Genomic DNA, 16,103 nt, shown 5'->3' on the forward strand with positions numbered 1-16,103 from the left:
CTGTGTCAAAGCTCCCCGCTTCCCCCGGGCTCTGATCGCTCTCACGGTCACGGCGCAGCGCAGAGCTGCTGCTCCATCACCCGCACGGTTCGGTGTGCCACGCTATAGCGCAGCCTGGAGCCCGCCCTGCCGCTTCCCTTCCTCCTCCCTCCTCTCCCGTCGCTTCCTCCTGCCCCCATCCCAGCTCGGCGGGTGGACGGTTGGCTCCCACCTTCGTTACTCATTGCCCGGGGCCGGGCGGAGCTCCCAGCTCGGGGCCTGGCGCGGCGGCCGCCGGTGGAGCGTTGCGGGGCGGGGCTCGGGGCGGGGCGGCGCGGCTCGGCGGCGCAGAAGGTTACCGATGGCGGAGCGGCGCGTGTCGCGGTGGTACTTCGGCGGGATCGCGTCGTGCGGAGCCGCGTGCTGCACCCACCCGCTCGACCTGCTCAAGGTGCGGCCGGAGCGGCGGCTGCGGGGCGCGGAGGAACGGGGGGCGACCGCCGCGAGGAGCCGCGGTCCGGGGCCGCCGCAGGGGCCGAGGGGCTGCCCCGGCCGGGCCGTGCCCGGGTTGGCGGCGGCGGCGTGTCCTCGGTGCTGGCCGCGGGCCCACTGGGCTGCGCGTCCCCGGCCAAGATGTCAGCCGGGCGCTCGGCTCCTGGCATCCCCGTCGCCGCTCAAAGGGGCCGCGCGCGGCGGCGGCTGCCAGCCCTGACCCGACCCGCGGCGGCAGGTGGCGTTGAGCCCGGCGGGGCTGCCCGGCAACGCGATCCCGCGTGGGACTCGGGGCTCCGTCCGCGCGGGGCTCCCGGGAAGGGCAGCGGGCTGGGAGCCGGCCGGGCGCCCTCGGTCCGCCCCCGCCGAGCCGGGGGGGAAGATGGGGGGGAGGACGGTCGGCCTTTGCCCCGCGTTTTGTAGCGAGCCGGGGGCTGCCCGCGCCGGGGCTGATCGCGGAGCTCGCCTTTGGACCGTGGCTGCGGCGGGGAGGCCCCGAGCCGGGCGGGGGGCCAAGGGCGCTTCTCCGTGCGTGCGGACCTTGGACCACGGGGGAGCCCACCCGGCCCAGCTGCAGGTGCGCGGCCCCTGGCTGCCCCGCACGGCCCGGCCGCGATGGCACCGCAGTGAGCTCCGGCCTCAAAGGCCGAGCCCTTCCTGCACGGCAGGAGCTGGATTGTACTCTCCCACCACCCTGCTGTGCGTCCCACGCCGGGATGTCCCCTGGGCTCTGACCTACAGCACAGAGCTGCGCTGCACTCAGGACACGCTCCGGCAGAGGATGACACAGCTCCTGCATGAGGGACCCTCTGCAGCAGCCCGGGGCAGTGCTCGCTCCTGGTGCTGCTGCTGGAGCTGCTGTGCTGCTCCCGGAGGGCTGCAGTGCACAGGAGCGGTGCTGCAGGCCTCTCTGCTTGTGCTCTTCCTGCAGTTCCTGGAGGCCTGGTGCCACGTGTGCCCAGGGCGACGGGAGGTCATGAAAGCAGCAGTGCTGCCTGGTTCCTTCTGACCAGAGCTGTGCTGGTTGCTCACTTTCTCACGTGCCTCTGGGTCACCCCCCCCGGTGATGCACACCCGGGCTATCCTTGGTCTGCTGCACACCATGGCATTGCCCTGGGCTGTGCTCCTGCAGCCACATGGTTGGTAGCCACATGGGAGGGGCAGAGCTCAGCGCTCCACCTCCTGCACCTCCATCCATATAATCCTGGGCCGGGTCAAGAAATGTCCCAAGTGTTCCTCAGATCCAGACAGCCCAGAGCTGCGGCAGCTCACGGGGTGCTGAGGAGCTCCAGGAGCTGCCCGCAGTGGGGCAGTGCCCTGACACCACCAGGTTTTGCTCCAGGTCCACCTGCAGACGCAGCAGGAGGTGAAGATGCGGATGATGGGGATGGCGCTGCGTGTGATCCGCACCGACGGCGTCCTGGCGCTGTACAACGGGCTGAGCGCATCGCTGTGCCGCCAGGTGGGTGCTGCCAGGTGGGGGCCCACACTGCAGGGCCGGGCAGCCTGGTGGGACCCCCTCCCTCTCCCCCAGATGACGTACTCCCTGACCCGCTTCGCCATCTATGAGACTGCGAGGGACCACTTGGGCCGCGGCAGCCAGGGACCTCCCCCCTTCTATCAGAAAGTGCTGCTGGGAGCGGTGGGAGGTGAGCAGGGCGGTGGGAGATGAGCAGGGCGGTGGGATCCCTCTGGTTCCCTGAGGCTGGAGGAACCCTGAGCACAGCTGTGCTTTGGCTGCAGGCTTCACTGGTGGCTTTGTGGGGACCCCAGCGGACATGGTGAATGTCAGGTCAGTTCTGCCTGTGCTGCTGCGCTGTTCCCCTTCTTCCTGAAGCCTCTCCTGCCCTGCCCCCCTGCAGTCACAGCAGGTCCTGGAGGGCTGGTTCTTGTCCTTTGGGAAGGAGCTGTAGCCCTGAGCAGTGCCCAGCTCAGTGCTGCAGGGGGGCAGGTGTCTCCCCCCCAGCACAGCCACCCATAAAGGATGTGACAATGTGACACCCCCCTGCTCTGCCTTGCAGGATGCAGAACGATGTCAAGCAGCCGGCCCACCTGCGGCGGAAGTGAGTGGGGAGCTGTAGGGCTGGGGGGGGGCAGCACATGGGGGAATCTCAGCCCCTGACATCTCCCCCTCTTGCTCCATGCAGCTATTCCCATGCCCTGGATGGCATGTACCGAGTCCTGCGGGAAGGTGAGGCTGTGCTGGCAGTGGGGGGGGTGAGCCCCTTGGGGTTGCCTGCCCTGCAGAAGCTTTGTGGGGGCCTCCTGTGGGACAGCAGTGGAGAGGGGAAGGGATGGGGCAGCCATGGGCCTGCAGGGCTGAGGGCACTGCTGCAGCACCTGGCTATGGCACAGGGCATGGCAGCGCGCCCACACTGCAGTGGGAGGCTGCTGTGACACACAGTGCTTAACATGAGATGCTGGAGAGGGTTGGGGAAGGAGGCTCCTGGGGGGGAGGGAGTGTGAGCAGTGCCCCATGGCTGTGCTCATCCCCTGTCTGCAGAGGGCTTGAAGAAGCTGTTCTCAGGAGCAACGATGGCATCCAGCCGAGGGGCCCTGGTCACCGTGGGGCAGGTAGGATGGCGGGGCCAGGGGCTGGGACGGTGCATGGTACAGCAGGGAAGGATGTGCCACTAACAGCTTGTCCCTGCAGCTCTCCTGTTATGACCAAGCCAAGCAGCTCGTCCTCACCACCGGGCTGCTGTCGGACAACATCTTCACTCACTTCCTGGCCAGCTTCATTGCTGTGAGCAGGGCTGGGGGCACCGCTGGGAACGGGGCTTTGTGCAGCTGGGCTCAGGGCTCAGGGTTGTGTTCCGGGGCTCGGATGGAGCACAGAGGCTCCTGTGCTGCTCCCTGCACTGGGTCATACCTGGGAGCCACCATCCTGCCTGGCAGAGCCGTGATCCAGTGCCTCCTGCAGGGCGGATGTGCCACATTCCTGTGCCAGCCCCTGGATGTGCTGAAGACGCGCCTCATGAACTCCCAGGGCGAGTACCGGGTGAGTGACCCCTCCTGCAGCTTCCAGCCCCTTCCTGCATTGCCTCATCACTTCTCTCCCTCTTGCCCCAGGGCGTTGTACACTGTGCCATGGAGACTGCCAAGCTTGGCCCACTCGCCTTCTACAAGGTGTGTGAGTGCAAGGGGAGGTCGGGCAGGAGCGGAGGTCGGTGTCCATAGCGGTGCTGGGATGGAGCTCTCAGGGCTCTGCAGTCGTGGTCCTGTGCCAGGCCCCGGAGCTCTGCAGGATGCTCCTCTGGGCTTGCTGCCTACGTGTGGGCTTTTGCTGCTCTCCTGGATGGGAAGGCAGTCCTGGCAGCGATGCTCTGCCAGTCACTGGCTGTCACTGACCACTGCAGACCGTCGGCTCTGGGTCTGACGCGTGGGGATGGTTGAAGTCTCCGTGTGCTCATCTCCTGGTGGGCCCTGCAGCGGGTTCCAGATGTGTGGCCATCCCCACCTGCTGGCACACTGCTCCCCGTGGTCGGGCTGCAGGCACTAGTGGAGGCGCGCACTGACTCCCTTCTCGCTGTCCCATTGCAGGGCTTCGTTCCCGCTGCCATTCGCCTCATTCCTCACACCGTCCTTACCTTTGTCTTCCTGGAACAGCTGCGAAAATACCTTGGGATCAAAGTGATCACCTGAGCAGGAGGGACGGATCCTGCTCCCTGGGACCGCAGAACCCCCCACCGCCCCGGGCCGGGGTTGTCCCCTCCCCACATCCCTGCACCCGGGGCCGGCCGGTCCCAGCCCCCATCCCTCACCTTCCTCCATTCTCAGCACCTCTGTTACCTCTGGGACGTGCCCTTGGCCTCGTCCCCTCTGCACTGCACCTTCCCCTGCCGTGGCTCTGCCCTCTCTCCGCCCGGGGTGGCTGCCTCGTGCCTCTGCGGGGGCTCAGCCCGCAGCGGGAGGGGCTGCCGGGGGCTGTTTTGCTGTGCTGTGCAGGGCAGCGCTGCGTGCACGGGGCTCCCAGCTCCTGCAGCAGCACGGGTGGACGTGGAGCGGTGGTGGAGGTGGGCTTAGAGCACGGGAGCATTCCCTGCTGAGTGCCTCTGTCCTCTTCTTTGCTGCTCCCACGCAGCCCCCAGCGCAGCCCCCACCCCCCCCCCCTCTCGCTCAGCCAAAACTCCCCAGCGCCCATCGGCCGCTGGGCTCATCAGGGATTGTGCCTTATACCAATGATAGAGAAAGGACCTGGGGGGGGCGTGGAGCAGCCGCGCTGCCTTGCTGTGATTCTGCCGCTGCCCGCATCACCGTCCTCGAGCCCTGCAGCATCCGTCCTGCCCCGCTGCTCCCCGCACTGAGATTCCCAACCTCCCCTCTCCCCCCCCCCGCCTTGCAGCCCCCTCCGCTCTGTTCTGCCTGCAGGGGGCTGCGGGCATCGCCCTCTGCACGCGCGGCGCTGTGCAGGGTGGCCCCGAGGGATCAAAGAACTGGAACAGCTGTGACCGTAATGTATAATAAAGAAACAGCAGAATAACCGCGGCGTCCTGATCGCGTGGGGAGGGGGGAGGTGGGGGGGCGCTTCTCTCTCCCCCGGAGCTGCACCCCCGGAGGTGATGGGGGGGGTCTGGACTCAGCACCGCACGGAACGGGGCTGTCCCTGCCCCGATGGCACCTCCCAGCGCTGGGCAGAGGGAGCCGCGGCCGGGCGGCGCTCGGGGTTCCGGGCAGAGCCGTGCCAAGGGCCCGCGCCTGCTGGCTGCAGCTCCGTCCTAGACGTGATACTAATTGGGCCGCGATACTAATTGGGCCGCGGCGGGCGGAACGGAGCCAGCCTGGGACAGCACAGAAGTGAAAGCTCGTCACCTTAACGAAGCTTAATGATGCCGGCTGGCATCGCCGCTTTGTTCCGGTGCCCGGCGCCGTGCGGGAACCGCAGGGCAGGTGCGGGGCGGTGCGGTGCTTCTCCCCGGGGCCGGAGCCGAGCGGCAGCGGGGATCCACCGCCCCGAGGATGGGAGCAGCCCTCCCTCCTGCCGGACCCGCGCTCCCGTGCCCCGACCGCGTCCCTCGGGGCTCAGCAGCGCTCTGCCAGCGGGGGTTGTGTACCCCTCAGCCCGGCTCCCCGTCCCCGTTTCCCGCAGCCCCCCGTGCGGCCCCAGGTGAACGCGCCGTGCCCCGCGCTGGGAGCTCGGCCCGGACCTGGGCTCGGAGGATGCCGCGGCCGCTCCGGGCCGTGTTTACCTGGCCGCGCTCCGCCAGGACAGCTCATGGCAAACACAGACCCGACTCCACCAGCGGAGGCCGGAACGAGAGGGTCGGCGCAGCTCCCGGCCGCCCCGCGAGGATCCGTTCGGGCGCGGGGTCAGCCCCGTTACCGCGGTCAGGAGCCGCCAGTTCCGGGCACCGGCAGGGACCCCTCAGCTCGCGATGCTGGGGCTGGGACGGGACCACCGTGCGGACGGAGCCGGGGTGTAGCGCGGGGGGTGGGAGGACCCGCAGCGCCGGAGGAGGGGAGCAGCGTCGGGATCGGAGCTGACCCGACAAAGCCGCGTTCGGCCGCATCCCTCCCGCACGGGCCGGTGCTCTCCCGGCTGTCCCCGGGGCGGCCCCGGGCTGCTCAGCATCGGGACGGAGCGAAGCGCAGGAGGCAGCACCGGGACCGCAGGCGGTGACCGCGGCCGCTCGCAGCTCCCGGGAGCTTTCGCTTGTGCCGGTCGAAACACCGGGAGGGGCACCGGGCCGCGCCCCCTCCGCCCCCCCCCCCCCGTGCCCGCGGGAGGAGCGGGGCGGCGAGAAGAGGCTTCTCTCCCACGATCCCTCCCCCCGCGACGGTCCCTCCCCCCCGAGCCGCCACCGCCGCCGCCACCGCGGCTCCGCCAAAAGTTTCCGCCGGAGCGGCCGAGCGCGCCGGTCCCGGTCCCGGTCTCCGCCAGCACCGAGATGCGCCCGGGAGTCGCCGCCAGCCCAACCCCGACAGGTACGGGAGGGAGGGAGGGGAGCGCCCGCACAGCACCGACGGACGCCGCGCATCGCGTGGCTGTGAGCTCGGGGAGCGGCGGTACCGCTCCGGGGAACGGCCCGAGCCCCGGCGGGGTTGAGCCCGGGGCGGAGGGCCCTGGTCCCGGCTCTGGGCTCGCTCTCCGTCTGCCTCGGTGCCCCCGGGAAGGGTTCGGCCGTCGGGTATCTCGGCCCTCGCTGCTGCCGTGGCCGCTGTGCGCCCACCCCGGGTGATTGGCACCAACCGGGTTCGGGCGTGCCGAGAGCATCTCCCGTATGTGCCCCCGCCTGGGTGGCACCACCGGGCTCTGGCTGTGCGCACAGCCGTGGTTTCGTGCCGGACAGAAGCAGAGGATACTTTTTCCACCCTCTACGCTGCTCCCCAGGCTCCCCGGTGCCGCAGGGGCCCGCGGAAAGTGCCCTTTGTGACTCTGTCCCGAGCTCTGCTGTGTCAACACGGTGTTGGTAAATGGCTTTGTTTAACGAGGACATGTTGGGTATGTGACCTTGCCGGCCTGGCTGCTGCATGCGCATCCCCAAAGCAACAGCAGAGCTCACCTCTGCCCAGCACGGCGCTTCCCAGCACGGCTGCTCCCTCGAGGTGGTGCAGGGAGAGCAGCGCACACCAGTGCCAAGCCAGCTCTGCTCGCAGAGAGCAGAAGACAAGCAGTGGCTGCTGCCCACCCTGTGTCCCCCCCGCACCTTGCTGTGCCCTCTGCAGTGCCCACCGTGTGCACTGTGGGTGTCCTGACCCGTGCCGAGTTCAGTCCTTACCCCTGTGATATTCTCAGCTTTATTTGTGCATCCACAGGAAAATTCTGGGCCCACAGTCCCCCTCCTCACCACGTTAGTGCCGCCCCAGCTGCGAGCTCCCATCCTTCCCACCAATCCCTGCTCCTTTCCATGCACTGTGATGCAGATTTTTTTTTCATGTTCTGTTGCCTGGAGAGGGAAAGAGAAAAAAGGCTGAGAGGAGAAGAGGCAAAATATGGATTAAAAATAGTTAATGAAAAAATGTGACCGCAAGCTCTGAGCAGCAGCACAGTGTTGAGACCAGCTGTGGAGCACAGCTCAGCTCCGTGCACCTCACTGTGCCAGGCGGGGACAGGGGCTCCTGGGGTAGAAGCAGGGGAGGCACGGAGCCCCTGTGCTCTTCCTTTGCATTCTGCCTACCCATCTGCATGTAAAGCCCTTGTGCCCCACAGGGCTGTGCTGGGCTCTGCCCGCAGCCCCACAGAACCACTTTGAGATGAAGACACCCTTCTGGGATGGGGCAGCTGTGTGCAGGGTCACCTGCGGCTCGCTCCTCACTGATGTACCCTGAAGCTGTCCCCAGTGCTCATCGGTGGTGTGAGCTGGGCCGGGCAGAATCATGCTGAGCTCCCAGAGCGGGTGCACGTGCACACACGCCTGTCTGCACTGACCTTTTCCTGAGCTTTTCCTACTCCTCTGCTTCCCCTGTGACACGCTGCCCACACGTGTTGCCTGCTGTGTCTTTTGTGCTGTCCTCCTCTTTCACATCCCAGTTCATGCAGTGTGATGAACAAACCCGTTTCCCCCAGAGCCACACTGCTGTGGGTGCAGCACCCCTCTGTGCCCCACATCGCCTCCATCCAACCCCTGCGCTCCCTCCTCGCGTGGGGCAGCTGCAGGAGATGCCATCCCCATCCTCTTCAGCAGTTCTGGAGGTGATGCAAACAGCCTTGTCCCAACAGCACGGGGCCAATTGATGCTTGTTTGCATCCTTTGTTGCCATTGACGAAAATGCTGTCAGGGCTGGTTTAGGTTTTCTTGGTCCAAAGTGACACAGAACCCAGTGTTGTTGGTGCCGCGTGACGTCGGCTCTCCGTGTGCCGCTGCTCAATGTTTCCACCGTCATGTAGCTCTGTGCAAATGAGCTGTGGTCGTTCAGTGTGAGGGGCGCCCCAGGCAGCTCAGCTGTTCCTCTGCAGCCCAAGTTCCTCACGCTTGCTTTGCAGAGGGCAGATGGGGGTTGGAGCTGTGGGGGTTGCAAGTGGGGAACAGGAGGCATCCCGGAGCTCAGGGACAGTGCAGTCGGAGGCAGCTCAGGGTGCAGGGGATCGCAGCCATCTCTGGGCACTGCTTGTCTGATCCACTGCTGTGCTGGGAGGAGAGAGGAGCAGTGTCTGCTGGGCCCGGCTAGCACTGGCATTGTATCAGCCCTGGCCCTCCACCATCCCCTCCCCTGCCAAGTGCCAAAGCCCCCGCTGTGCTGCCTTGTAGCTCAAAGCGCAAAGCCAAGCCAGCCATGGGAAGTGCTGCAGTAGTGCACTGGGGGCTAATCCCGGGGTCTGGAGGATGGCAGCCCCCACCCCTGAGCTCTCAGCTGTGTGCTCCCAGCCCAGCCCCGGGGATCAGGGGGCTAGAGCTGCACAGAGGGACCGGGCTCTGCAGGCTGCACAAGGCTCCGTGCAGGGCCGTGCTGTACCAGGCTGCTCGCAGGTCACGTTGCAGATGCCCATGGGTGTCCCCATGGAGGCTTCCCCAAGCCACTGATCCGTGTAGCAATGAGCTGCAGCAGTCCCAGATGTGGAGCTCATTCCCTCCCCATGTGAAGGCAGCCCCAAGCAGGGGGGTGGACAGGATGGTGCCAGGCCAGGGCAGGGGCTGTGTGTCCACAGGGACAGCATCCCGCCACGTGTGCAGGGATAAACGTGTGCTCATCCACCCCCCATCCCCTCTGCTTTGCTGCAGTGCTGCATTCTGGGGCTGCAGGGCAGGGATGAGGCAGGGCTGGGCAGGGCACGTTGTGGCCTCCCAGAGGCTGGTGGTGACACCCAGCCCCTACCTGGGCACTGTCCCTTTTCCCAGCACTGTTTCCCTTCCCTGCTCTCCTGCCTGCAGAGACCCCGTTCTGGTGCTGCAGGCAGTGTGCTGTTTGCAGCCCTCCACTGGGGTCAGCAGCCTCAGAGACATGACACAGGGACATGCTGCATTGCCCAACAGCAGCATGGGGCAAAAGTCCCCTGTGCTCCCTGCAGTCCTAACAGATACACTCATCCACTCAGGGGGGCTTGGTGCCCCTGGCTCGGCACAATGGGGAAATGCAGTTCCTGGAGCCAGCCAGCAAAAGGGAGACGGTGATATGGGCTGGGTCCCTCCTGTAGTGTCACCTCTGCTGGCAGTGGATGGGGAAAGGGGCATTTTGGCCCTGGTGGCCCCAGCACACCCAGCAGGAGCACCACGAGTACTGATGCTGGCACTGCCAGCTCCTAGGACATTCTCAGTGCTGCTGACAGCCTGAGACCCACCGTGCCAGCCCCACACGGCTGGATTGAGCAGCACTTGTCTCCCCCACATGTACACTTACCAGGAGCAGCTGCATCTCCCAGAGTGTGGGGTCCCCTGCCCTGTAGACTGCTGGGGAGGGGGGTCGCAAAGCTCCATGGGCAGCTGGGGCAAAGGGCTGGGCAGGGCTGTGCTGCAGGGCCAGGGTGTGTTGGAGGACCAGTACTGAAGATGAGGAGCGTGACTGCCCCGCGAGCCAGGACCCCTCACCCAGTGCAGTCTGCCCAGTTTGGCCACAGCTCAGCCCCAGGGCCTGGGGAGCACTGCCAGCCAGGAGGGGAGTCTAGGGCAGAGGGCTCCCCGTGCTAAATCCCACTGCAGCAGCTAAAAATAGTGCTGCCTCTGCCCCAGAGCAGCCTGCCTGGCCCGAGAGGGGAGGCCAGCACGTCCACTGCCATGCCCCAGAGAAGCGCTTCCCCCTGGTGATGCTGAGGGCAGGGCTGGACACTGGGAGGTTCCCATGGGGCACGGGTGACAGCAGGAAGGGACAGGGGGTGGAAGGATGGGGATGCTGCTGTGGGGTGTGACTGGAGGGTGCCCATCAGTGAAGGTCCCAGAGCCCACCCAGTGAGTTCTGTCTGTCCTCGAGGGCCGTGTCCTGCTCTGGGACTGCCTAAATAAGGCATGTGCTGGTAGGTCTCGCTCCCTGAGCCACATCTGCAGCGCCATGGGCTGATTAATGAGCTTCTCAGGCAGCCGCCTGCAACATGGCGAGTGGGTCTGCATGGAGGAAACACGACTTTCCCAGGGATAAAAATAGGAGGATCAGAGCGGTGAGCCCTGGGAGCGATGGCTGGAGGGGAGCCGTGGGGGGGCTGGGGCTCAGTAATGCCGCAGCATCAGCTCCCACACTGCCCCCTTGTCAGAAGAGCTGAAATCCCATTCAGGAGCCCCATAACCGGCTTAAGGGGGATGGAGGGAGTTATGGCTCCTCGTGAGCCAGGCTTTGTGAGCGAGCTCCCAGATGCCGTGTTGGATGAAGCTCCCCATTGCTTTTGCTGGGAGCAATGGAGCCGGCAGCAGAGCCAACACAGGGCCACGCAGCCCCACGAGCCGGGGATCCCTGTGGTTAATGGTTAACCATCCCAGGGTGGCAGCAGCCCTGTCTGAACAGCCACCTCCATCCCCACTGTGTGCCAGGGCTGGGACACCCATGGGGTGAGAGATGGGGTGCACTGATGTGCCGGCACCATGGACAACCTGACTGCCTCACAGGGTTCGGGGCTGTTGGAGATCAGCACTGAGGCACATCAGGCACCAGCATTGATTGGGGGGGGGGGCTTAGCTCAGGTCTGTGAGCAGGGGGTATGTCAGGAACCCATAGCTGCAGCTTGGGAGCCTGAGAGCTCTCCCAGTGCAAGGGCTCACCCCATGCAAGCTAGTCACATCCCGAGTGTGGCTGTGCTCCAACTGCTCTAGGCTGGTGAAAGGAGCAGGGGTGGCTGGGTCTGCTCTGGGAAGGCAGAGAGCTCACTGGCAGTGACGGTGCCATCCTGGGGAGGACATGGCAGGTATTTGAGGGCTGCAGACTAATGGGAAAGAACACAAAGAAACAGTTGAAAGTCAAAGGCAGGTGGGGAATGGGGACATGAGCACGGCAGGGCAGCTCTGCTCACCCCACAGCACATCCCCAGCTGTGCCCCAGGACGGGTCCCACTGCACATCCCTGCAGCTCATCCTCTCATGCAGGGTCACCCGTGTGCCAGGGCCCTCACCACCAGGGCAGAGGAGCTGCTGAGGGCCGGTAGGAAGCCAGGACCTGCTCCCCATGCAGCTTGTGGCCGGGTGGAGGCATGTCCCAGCCACATCTCCTTGCCCTCCTGCTGCTGCTGCTCTGCTGCCAGGTAAGGCTGGGCTCCCAAAGGCACTACCCACAGCAGCCTATGGCTTCACCACACTGTACAGAAGCCACTGCCCAATCCTGCTGTCCACACGGCACAGTGTGGTACATCCATCTGTGCCTGCCCACGGCCACCCTCCCACACCATCATTGCCTGCCCCTACCTGACCCCGCTGACCTCTCTGATGCTCTCAGGGCCCCTCTGCCCAGATCACGAATTTCCTCTTTGAGAGCTGGAAGGCTTACAGCGAGGAGTGCCAGCGCAACATGAGCCGGATGCCAGCACCGACAGGTGAGAGTGGGCACCTCACACACTGCCCTGCTGTCCTGGTGGGACGGGAGCCCCCTGAGGGTGGGCTTGGGGTGCTGCGGGGATGGTGACTGCGTGGTCTCCAGAGCTGACAGTCAGAGCGGGCTGAGTCAGAGCGCATCAACGTTCTGCCTCCCCACAGAGCTGGTTTGTAACCGGACCTTTGATAAGTTCTCCTGCTGGCCCGACGCGCTGCCCAACACCACTGTTAATGTCTCCTGCCCCTGGTTCCTGCCCTGGTACCAGAAAGGTAACGGCCGGGCATGGGGTGCGTGCATGCACACCTCTGTGCAGCTGCTGCTCTGTGTCCCCTGGGCTGGTGTGCAGAGCCCAGCTGTGTACCTGCAGCTGCCCCATCTCCCTCCTCCCCACGCAGTGAAGCACAGATACGTCTTCAAGACATGCGGGCCGGATGGGGAGTGGGTGACAGGTCCCAAGGGACAGTCCCTGCGGGATGCCACGCAGTGCCAGATCGACGCCGAGGACCTGGAAGCACAGGTGGGCAGCGGGCAGGGGGCTGCTGGGATGTGCTGCTCTACCCACTCCTCACCCTCACCGCCTCCCTCACTCTACAGGAGAAATTCGCCAAGACTTACGGCAGCTTCAAAGTGATGTACACTGTGGGCTACTCAGTGTCCCTGTGCGCGCTGCTGCTCGCCCTGGCCGTGCTGCTGGGCTTCAGGTGGGCACAGGCAGGGGCTGGACCAGGGGGATGTGGGGGAGCGAGCACTGACAGCAGCCTCCTGCCTCCCCAGCAAGCTGCACTGCATGAGGAACTACATCCACATGAACCTCTTCGCCTCCTTCATTGTGAAGGGTGTCTCCGTGCTGGTCATCGATGCCCTGCTCAAGACTCACTACAGCGACAAGATTGACGACTACAACGTGCGCATCTGGCTGAGTGATGAGGTGAGCGGGGGGTGGGGGGGCTGGGGGAGCTGGACCACGGCAGGCCCTGACCCCCACCCACAGGCTGCCGCTGGCTGCCGGGCGGCCACGGTCTTCATGCAGTACAGCATCGTGGCCAACTACTGCTGGCTGCTGGTGGAGGGCATCTACCTGCACAACCTGCTGGTGGTGGCTGTTTTCTCCGAGAGGAGCTACTTCACCCTCTACCTGTGCATAGGCTGGGGTGAGCACGGCCTGCATCCCATCCCCTTCCCATCCTCATACCTGAGCCTGCGCCGTGTCTCACCTGTCCCGCCCTCTGCCTCCACTCCAGGGGCACCGATGCTATTTCTCATCCCGTGGGTCGTTGTGAAGTTTCTCTATGAAAACATCCAGTGAGTATCAGCCCGCGCCATGGGGTGTGTAGGGCACGGGGGTACGTGTGGAATATGTTGTAGAGAAGCCCATGAGACAGCCCTGCAGAGGCCCCGCTCTGCTATCCACGTGCAAGGAGTGCAGTGCCAGGCACTGTGCCAAGCTCCAGCAGCCACCCTGACACGGGGCTGCCCCGTGGTCCCCATCCCTGTCCTCCGCAGGTGCTGGAGCACCAACCACAACATGGGCTTCTGGTGGATCCTCCGCTTCCCTGTGTTCCTGGCCATCCTGGTGAGCCCTCAGCCCGTGGCTTTGCCCACCACCTCCCCTGGCTCTGCCGTGGTTGGGGCCACTTCATGCTGACATGTCCTTCGCTGTCTGTCTCTGCCCCACTGCAGATCAACTTCTTCATCTTCATCCGCATCATCCAGATCCTGGTCTCCAAGCTCCGCGCACACCAGATGCGTTACACCGACTACAAGTTCAGGTGGGCAGTGGGCGCAGCCCCAGCCCTGCGTGCCCACATGCAGGTGGAGTGGTGCCCATGGCCGTGGCCCTGCGCTATGGCTGCCCGCTCCGTGCAGGCTGGCCAAGTCCACGCTGACGCTGATCCCTTTGCTGGGCATCCACGAGGTCGTCTTCGCTTTCATCACGGATGAGCACGCCCAGGGCACGCTGCGCTACGTCAAGCTCTTCTTCGACCTCTTCCTCAGCTCCTTCCAGGTGGGTGCAGCAGGGCTGGGCTGGCCACAGGGATGTTGTGCCGGGAGGGATGGACTGCGGGCCGGGACCAGCCGCTGCCCCTCATGCCTTCCTGTCTCTGCTTAGGGGATGCTGGTGGCCATTCTCTACTGCTTCGTCAACAAGGAGGTGAGCAGCTGGGCGCAGCTGGGAGCAGGTGAGGGGTGGGGGGACCACGCTGATGGCGGCCACCCGCAGGTACAGGCGGAGCTGCTGAAGCGGTGGCAGCGCTGGAAGCTGGGGAAGGACCTGGCGGAGGAGTACAAGCACACCTACAGCCACGCACCCAGTGCCCGCAACGGCGCTGGAGGCTGCGAGAAGCACCAGCTGGTGGGAGGCTGCGCCAACGGGACGGGCCGCGGCACGGCTGTGCGCTCCAGCCCCCACTACCTCGAGAGCAGCGGCCACGGTGCCAACGAGCAGCTCGCCGTGGGGGAGCAGCACCACTGCTACGAGTTCCCCGAGACCACGGCTGAGAGCCACTTCTGAGCTGCACCGGGAGGGCTGCAGCAGACTGAGCCGTGGGGCAGCCGCTGCCCTCAGCCACTGCGGGGCTGCAAAACGGCCCACGGACAGGGTTGGAGAAGGCAAACAGGGGCTGGGGTCTGTGGGGGCTGGGAACTGGGGGGGTGGGGTTCATTCTGTGGTGCTGCCCTTGTGCGCCCGCGAGACCCTCTGCACGGTGGTGTAATTTATGTTGTAACTGTGTAAATAGGTGTGGGCCCATGTTGGGCTGCAGGGCCAGCTCCGAGTACGCCTGTCTGTGGGGAATGGCTGTTCTTGGGGAGGGGAGCAGTGACACTGCCACCCCACGGTGTCCCCAGTTGTCCGTGGGTGAGGGGCACATCACCCCAAGCTGGGGGATAGGGCTGCATAGCAGGGAGCCCCTGCACTGCACTGCTGTCCTTATGGCCTTGCACAGGTGAGCAGGGCAGAGGCGAGGGGGGGAGGGGGCTGCAGCTCTCCTCCAGCCACTAATGAGCTCTATCAGCATTGCCAGGAGCCCTTAATTAAATCATTTGGAGCTGCCCCTTCAGCCCTGCTCTCCTGAGGATGGACAGTGGCTGCCGCTGGTGCTGAGCACCGTGGGGTCCCTGTCACCCTCGGGCTGGGCAGGCTGTCCCCACAGTCCCACGGGTCGGGCTGGGGGGGAGGTGGGGTGAGCTGGCACCCTAAGAGGCTTGTGCGGTGCACATGAGTGCTAAGCCCGGATGCCACGGCTTTAGGAACCACAATGGCTTTGTGTGGGGATTAGCACACTGCCCCGTGCCCGGGGTGCACCCGGATGGACAGGCAGCTCAATATGGCTCCATGTCCCCACAGGCCCCACGCACACCATCAGGACCCACACACAGCCCAGCACACACCACGCACACCTGCTCTCCAGGCACGAGCTGTGCTACATGACATGAGCAGCACCGTGCCCTGGCAGTGCCCCACTGCCACATCCCTCCTTGTCCCAGCACCAGCCCCAGCCTGCCTACAGCCACGAGTCTGAGGGGCTGCGGTGACGGTCGGAGCATCGGTGGAGCCAGCAAGACGTGGGGAGGGCACTCTGCACTGATCCCAGCTGCATGGCGTTGGCCGAGCACACAGTAATTTTCCTCTGTTTACGTGACAACTCGCTGGCTGCCCAGCCAAGCTCTGCTCCGCTCACCCACCATGGGGCCAGCCCGGTGCCAGCAGCCGGGACCGTGGGGCCGGGGGCCAGGGCTGCGAGGGTAAGGACGGCTCAGGCCATGGGACCACAGCCCCGGGACAGCAGTGCCATGGCAGGGGGTGAACTGGGAGGGGGGAAAGTAGGGACGGGGCTTGAGACAGGGACACGGATGGGGATGCGGATGGGGACAGACCCAGGGCTGCAGCGCCAGCCACCACTTGTCCCCACAGCACTGCCGTCACCGCGGCCTCCTGATGCGGTAACGAGCCTAATTGGAGCAAATTGCTGAAGCACGAGGCGGTTTCTGGGAAGGTAAATATGGTCAATGCACGGCGCCGGCCCCAGTGCCTGTTGTTCCAGTGTATCCATGGCAACACAGCACTGCCGTCCCCTCCCCACCCCCCCACAACACACCGTCAATCCCCTGCAGACCCACAACACCCTCTTGGGGACAAAGTGGTGGTGCACGGGAACCCCGGCCCTGCTGTGCTGGCGCTGTGCTGTCAGCCAGCAGCCCTGGGGTCCGGCAGCACAGCACCCCAACAGCAGCAGCACATCCCCCCG

At 65.4% G+C, this 16,103-nt stretch overlaps 2 protein-coding genes across 2 annotated transcripts; both read left to right on the forward strand.

Moving 5' to 3' along the window:
• Positions 1-131: 131 nt before the first annotated feature.
• Positions 132-4,949, forward strand: SLC25A10 (solute carrier family 25 member 10). Its single transcript, XM_072352178.1, has 11 exons — positions 132-430; positions 1,814-1,933; positions 2,006-2,120; positions 2,215-2,263; positions 2,493-2,534; positions 2,619-2,662; positions 2,975-3,045; positions 3,125-3,217; positions 3,395-3,472; positions 3,544-3,600; positions 4,015-4,949. Exons 1-11 carry the CDS (start codon positions 341-343, stop codon positions 4,114-4,116), a joined length of 861 nt encoding a protein of 286 aa, XP_072208279.1. The 5' UTR covers positions 132-340; the 3' UTR covers positions 4,117-4,949.
• Positions 4,950-6,262: 1,313 nt separating this feature from the next.
• Positions 6,263-14,622, forward strand: GCGR (glucagon receptor). The gene is made up of 14 exons (XM_072352144.1): positions 6,263-6,396; positions 11,415-11,569; positions 11,761-11,857; positions 12,018-12,125; positions 12,252-12,373; positions 12,451-12,557; positions 12,631-12,784; positions 12,848-13,007; positions 13,098-13,158; positions 13,360-13,429; positions 13,537-13,625; positions 13,723-13,861; positions 13,967-14,008; positions 14,078-14,622. The coding sequence occupies exons 2-14, from the start codon at positions 11,519-11,521 to the stop codon at positions 14,366-14,368; spliced, it is 1,491 nt and encodes a 496-aa protein (XP_072208245.1). The 5' UTR covers positions 6,263-6,396; positions 11,415-11,518; the 3' UTR covers positions 14,369-14,622.
• Positions 14,623-16,103: the final 1,481 nt, after the last annotated feature.

This window comes from Excalfactoria chinensis, chromosome 17 (genome assembly GCF_039878825.1).
Source record: "Excalfactoria chinensis isolate bCotChi1 chromosome 17, bCotChi1.hap2, whole genome shotgun sequence".
In the NCBI taxonomy this organism is placed as follows: domain Eukaryota; kingdom Metazoa; phylum Chordata; class Aves; order Galliformes; family Phasianidae; genus Excalfactoria; species Excalfactoria chinensis.

Excerpts from the sequence above, each read along its gene's own strand:
- SLC25A10 (XM_072352178.1), top strand. The coding sequence starts at position 341 with ATGGCGGAGCGGCGCGTGTCGCGGTGGTACTTCGGCGGGATCGCGTCG. Across the intron at positions 2,663-2,974 it reads GTACCGAGTCCTGCGGGAAG|AGGGCTTGAAGAAGCTGTTC; the intron begins GTGAGGCTGTGC and ends CCCTGTCTGCAG. Across the intron at positions 3,473-3,543 it reads ACTCCCAGGGCGAGTACCGG|GGCGTTGTACACTGTGCCAT; the intron begins GTGAGTGACCCC and ends CTCTTGCCCCAG.
- GCGR (XM_072352144.1), top strand. The coding sequence starts at position 11,519 with ATGTCCCAGCCACATCTCCTTGCCCTCCTGCTGCTGCTGCTCTGCTGC. Across the intron at positions 11,858-12,017 it reads CCGGATGCCAGCACCGACAG|AGCTGGTTTGTAACCGGACC; the intron begins GTGAGAGTGGGC and ends GCCTCCCCACAG. Across the intron at positions 12,558-12,630 it reads GCCGTGCTGCTGGGCTTCAG|CAAGCTGCACTGCATGAGGA; the intron begins GTGGGCACAGGC and ends CTGCCTCCCCAG.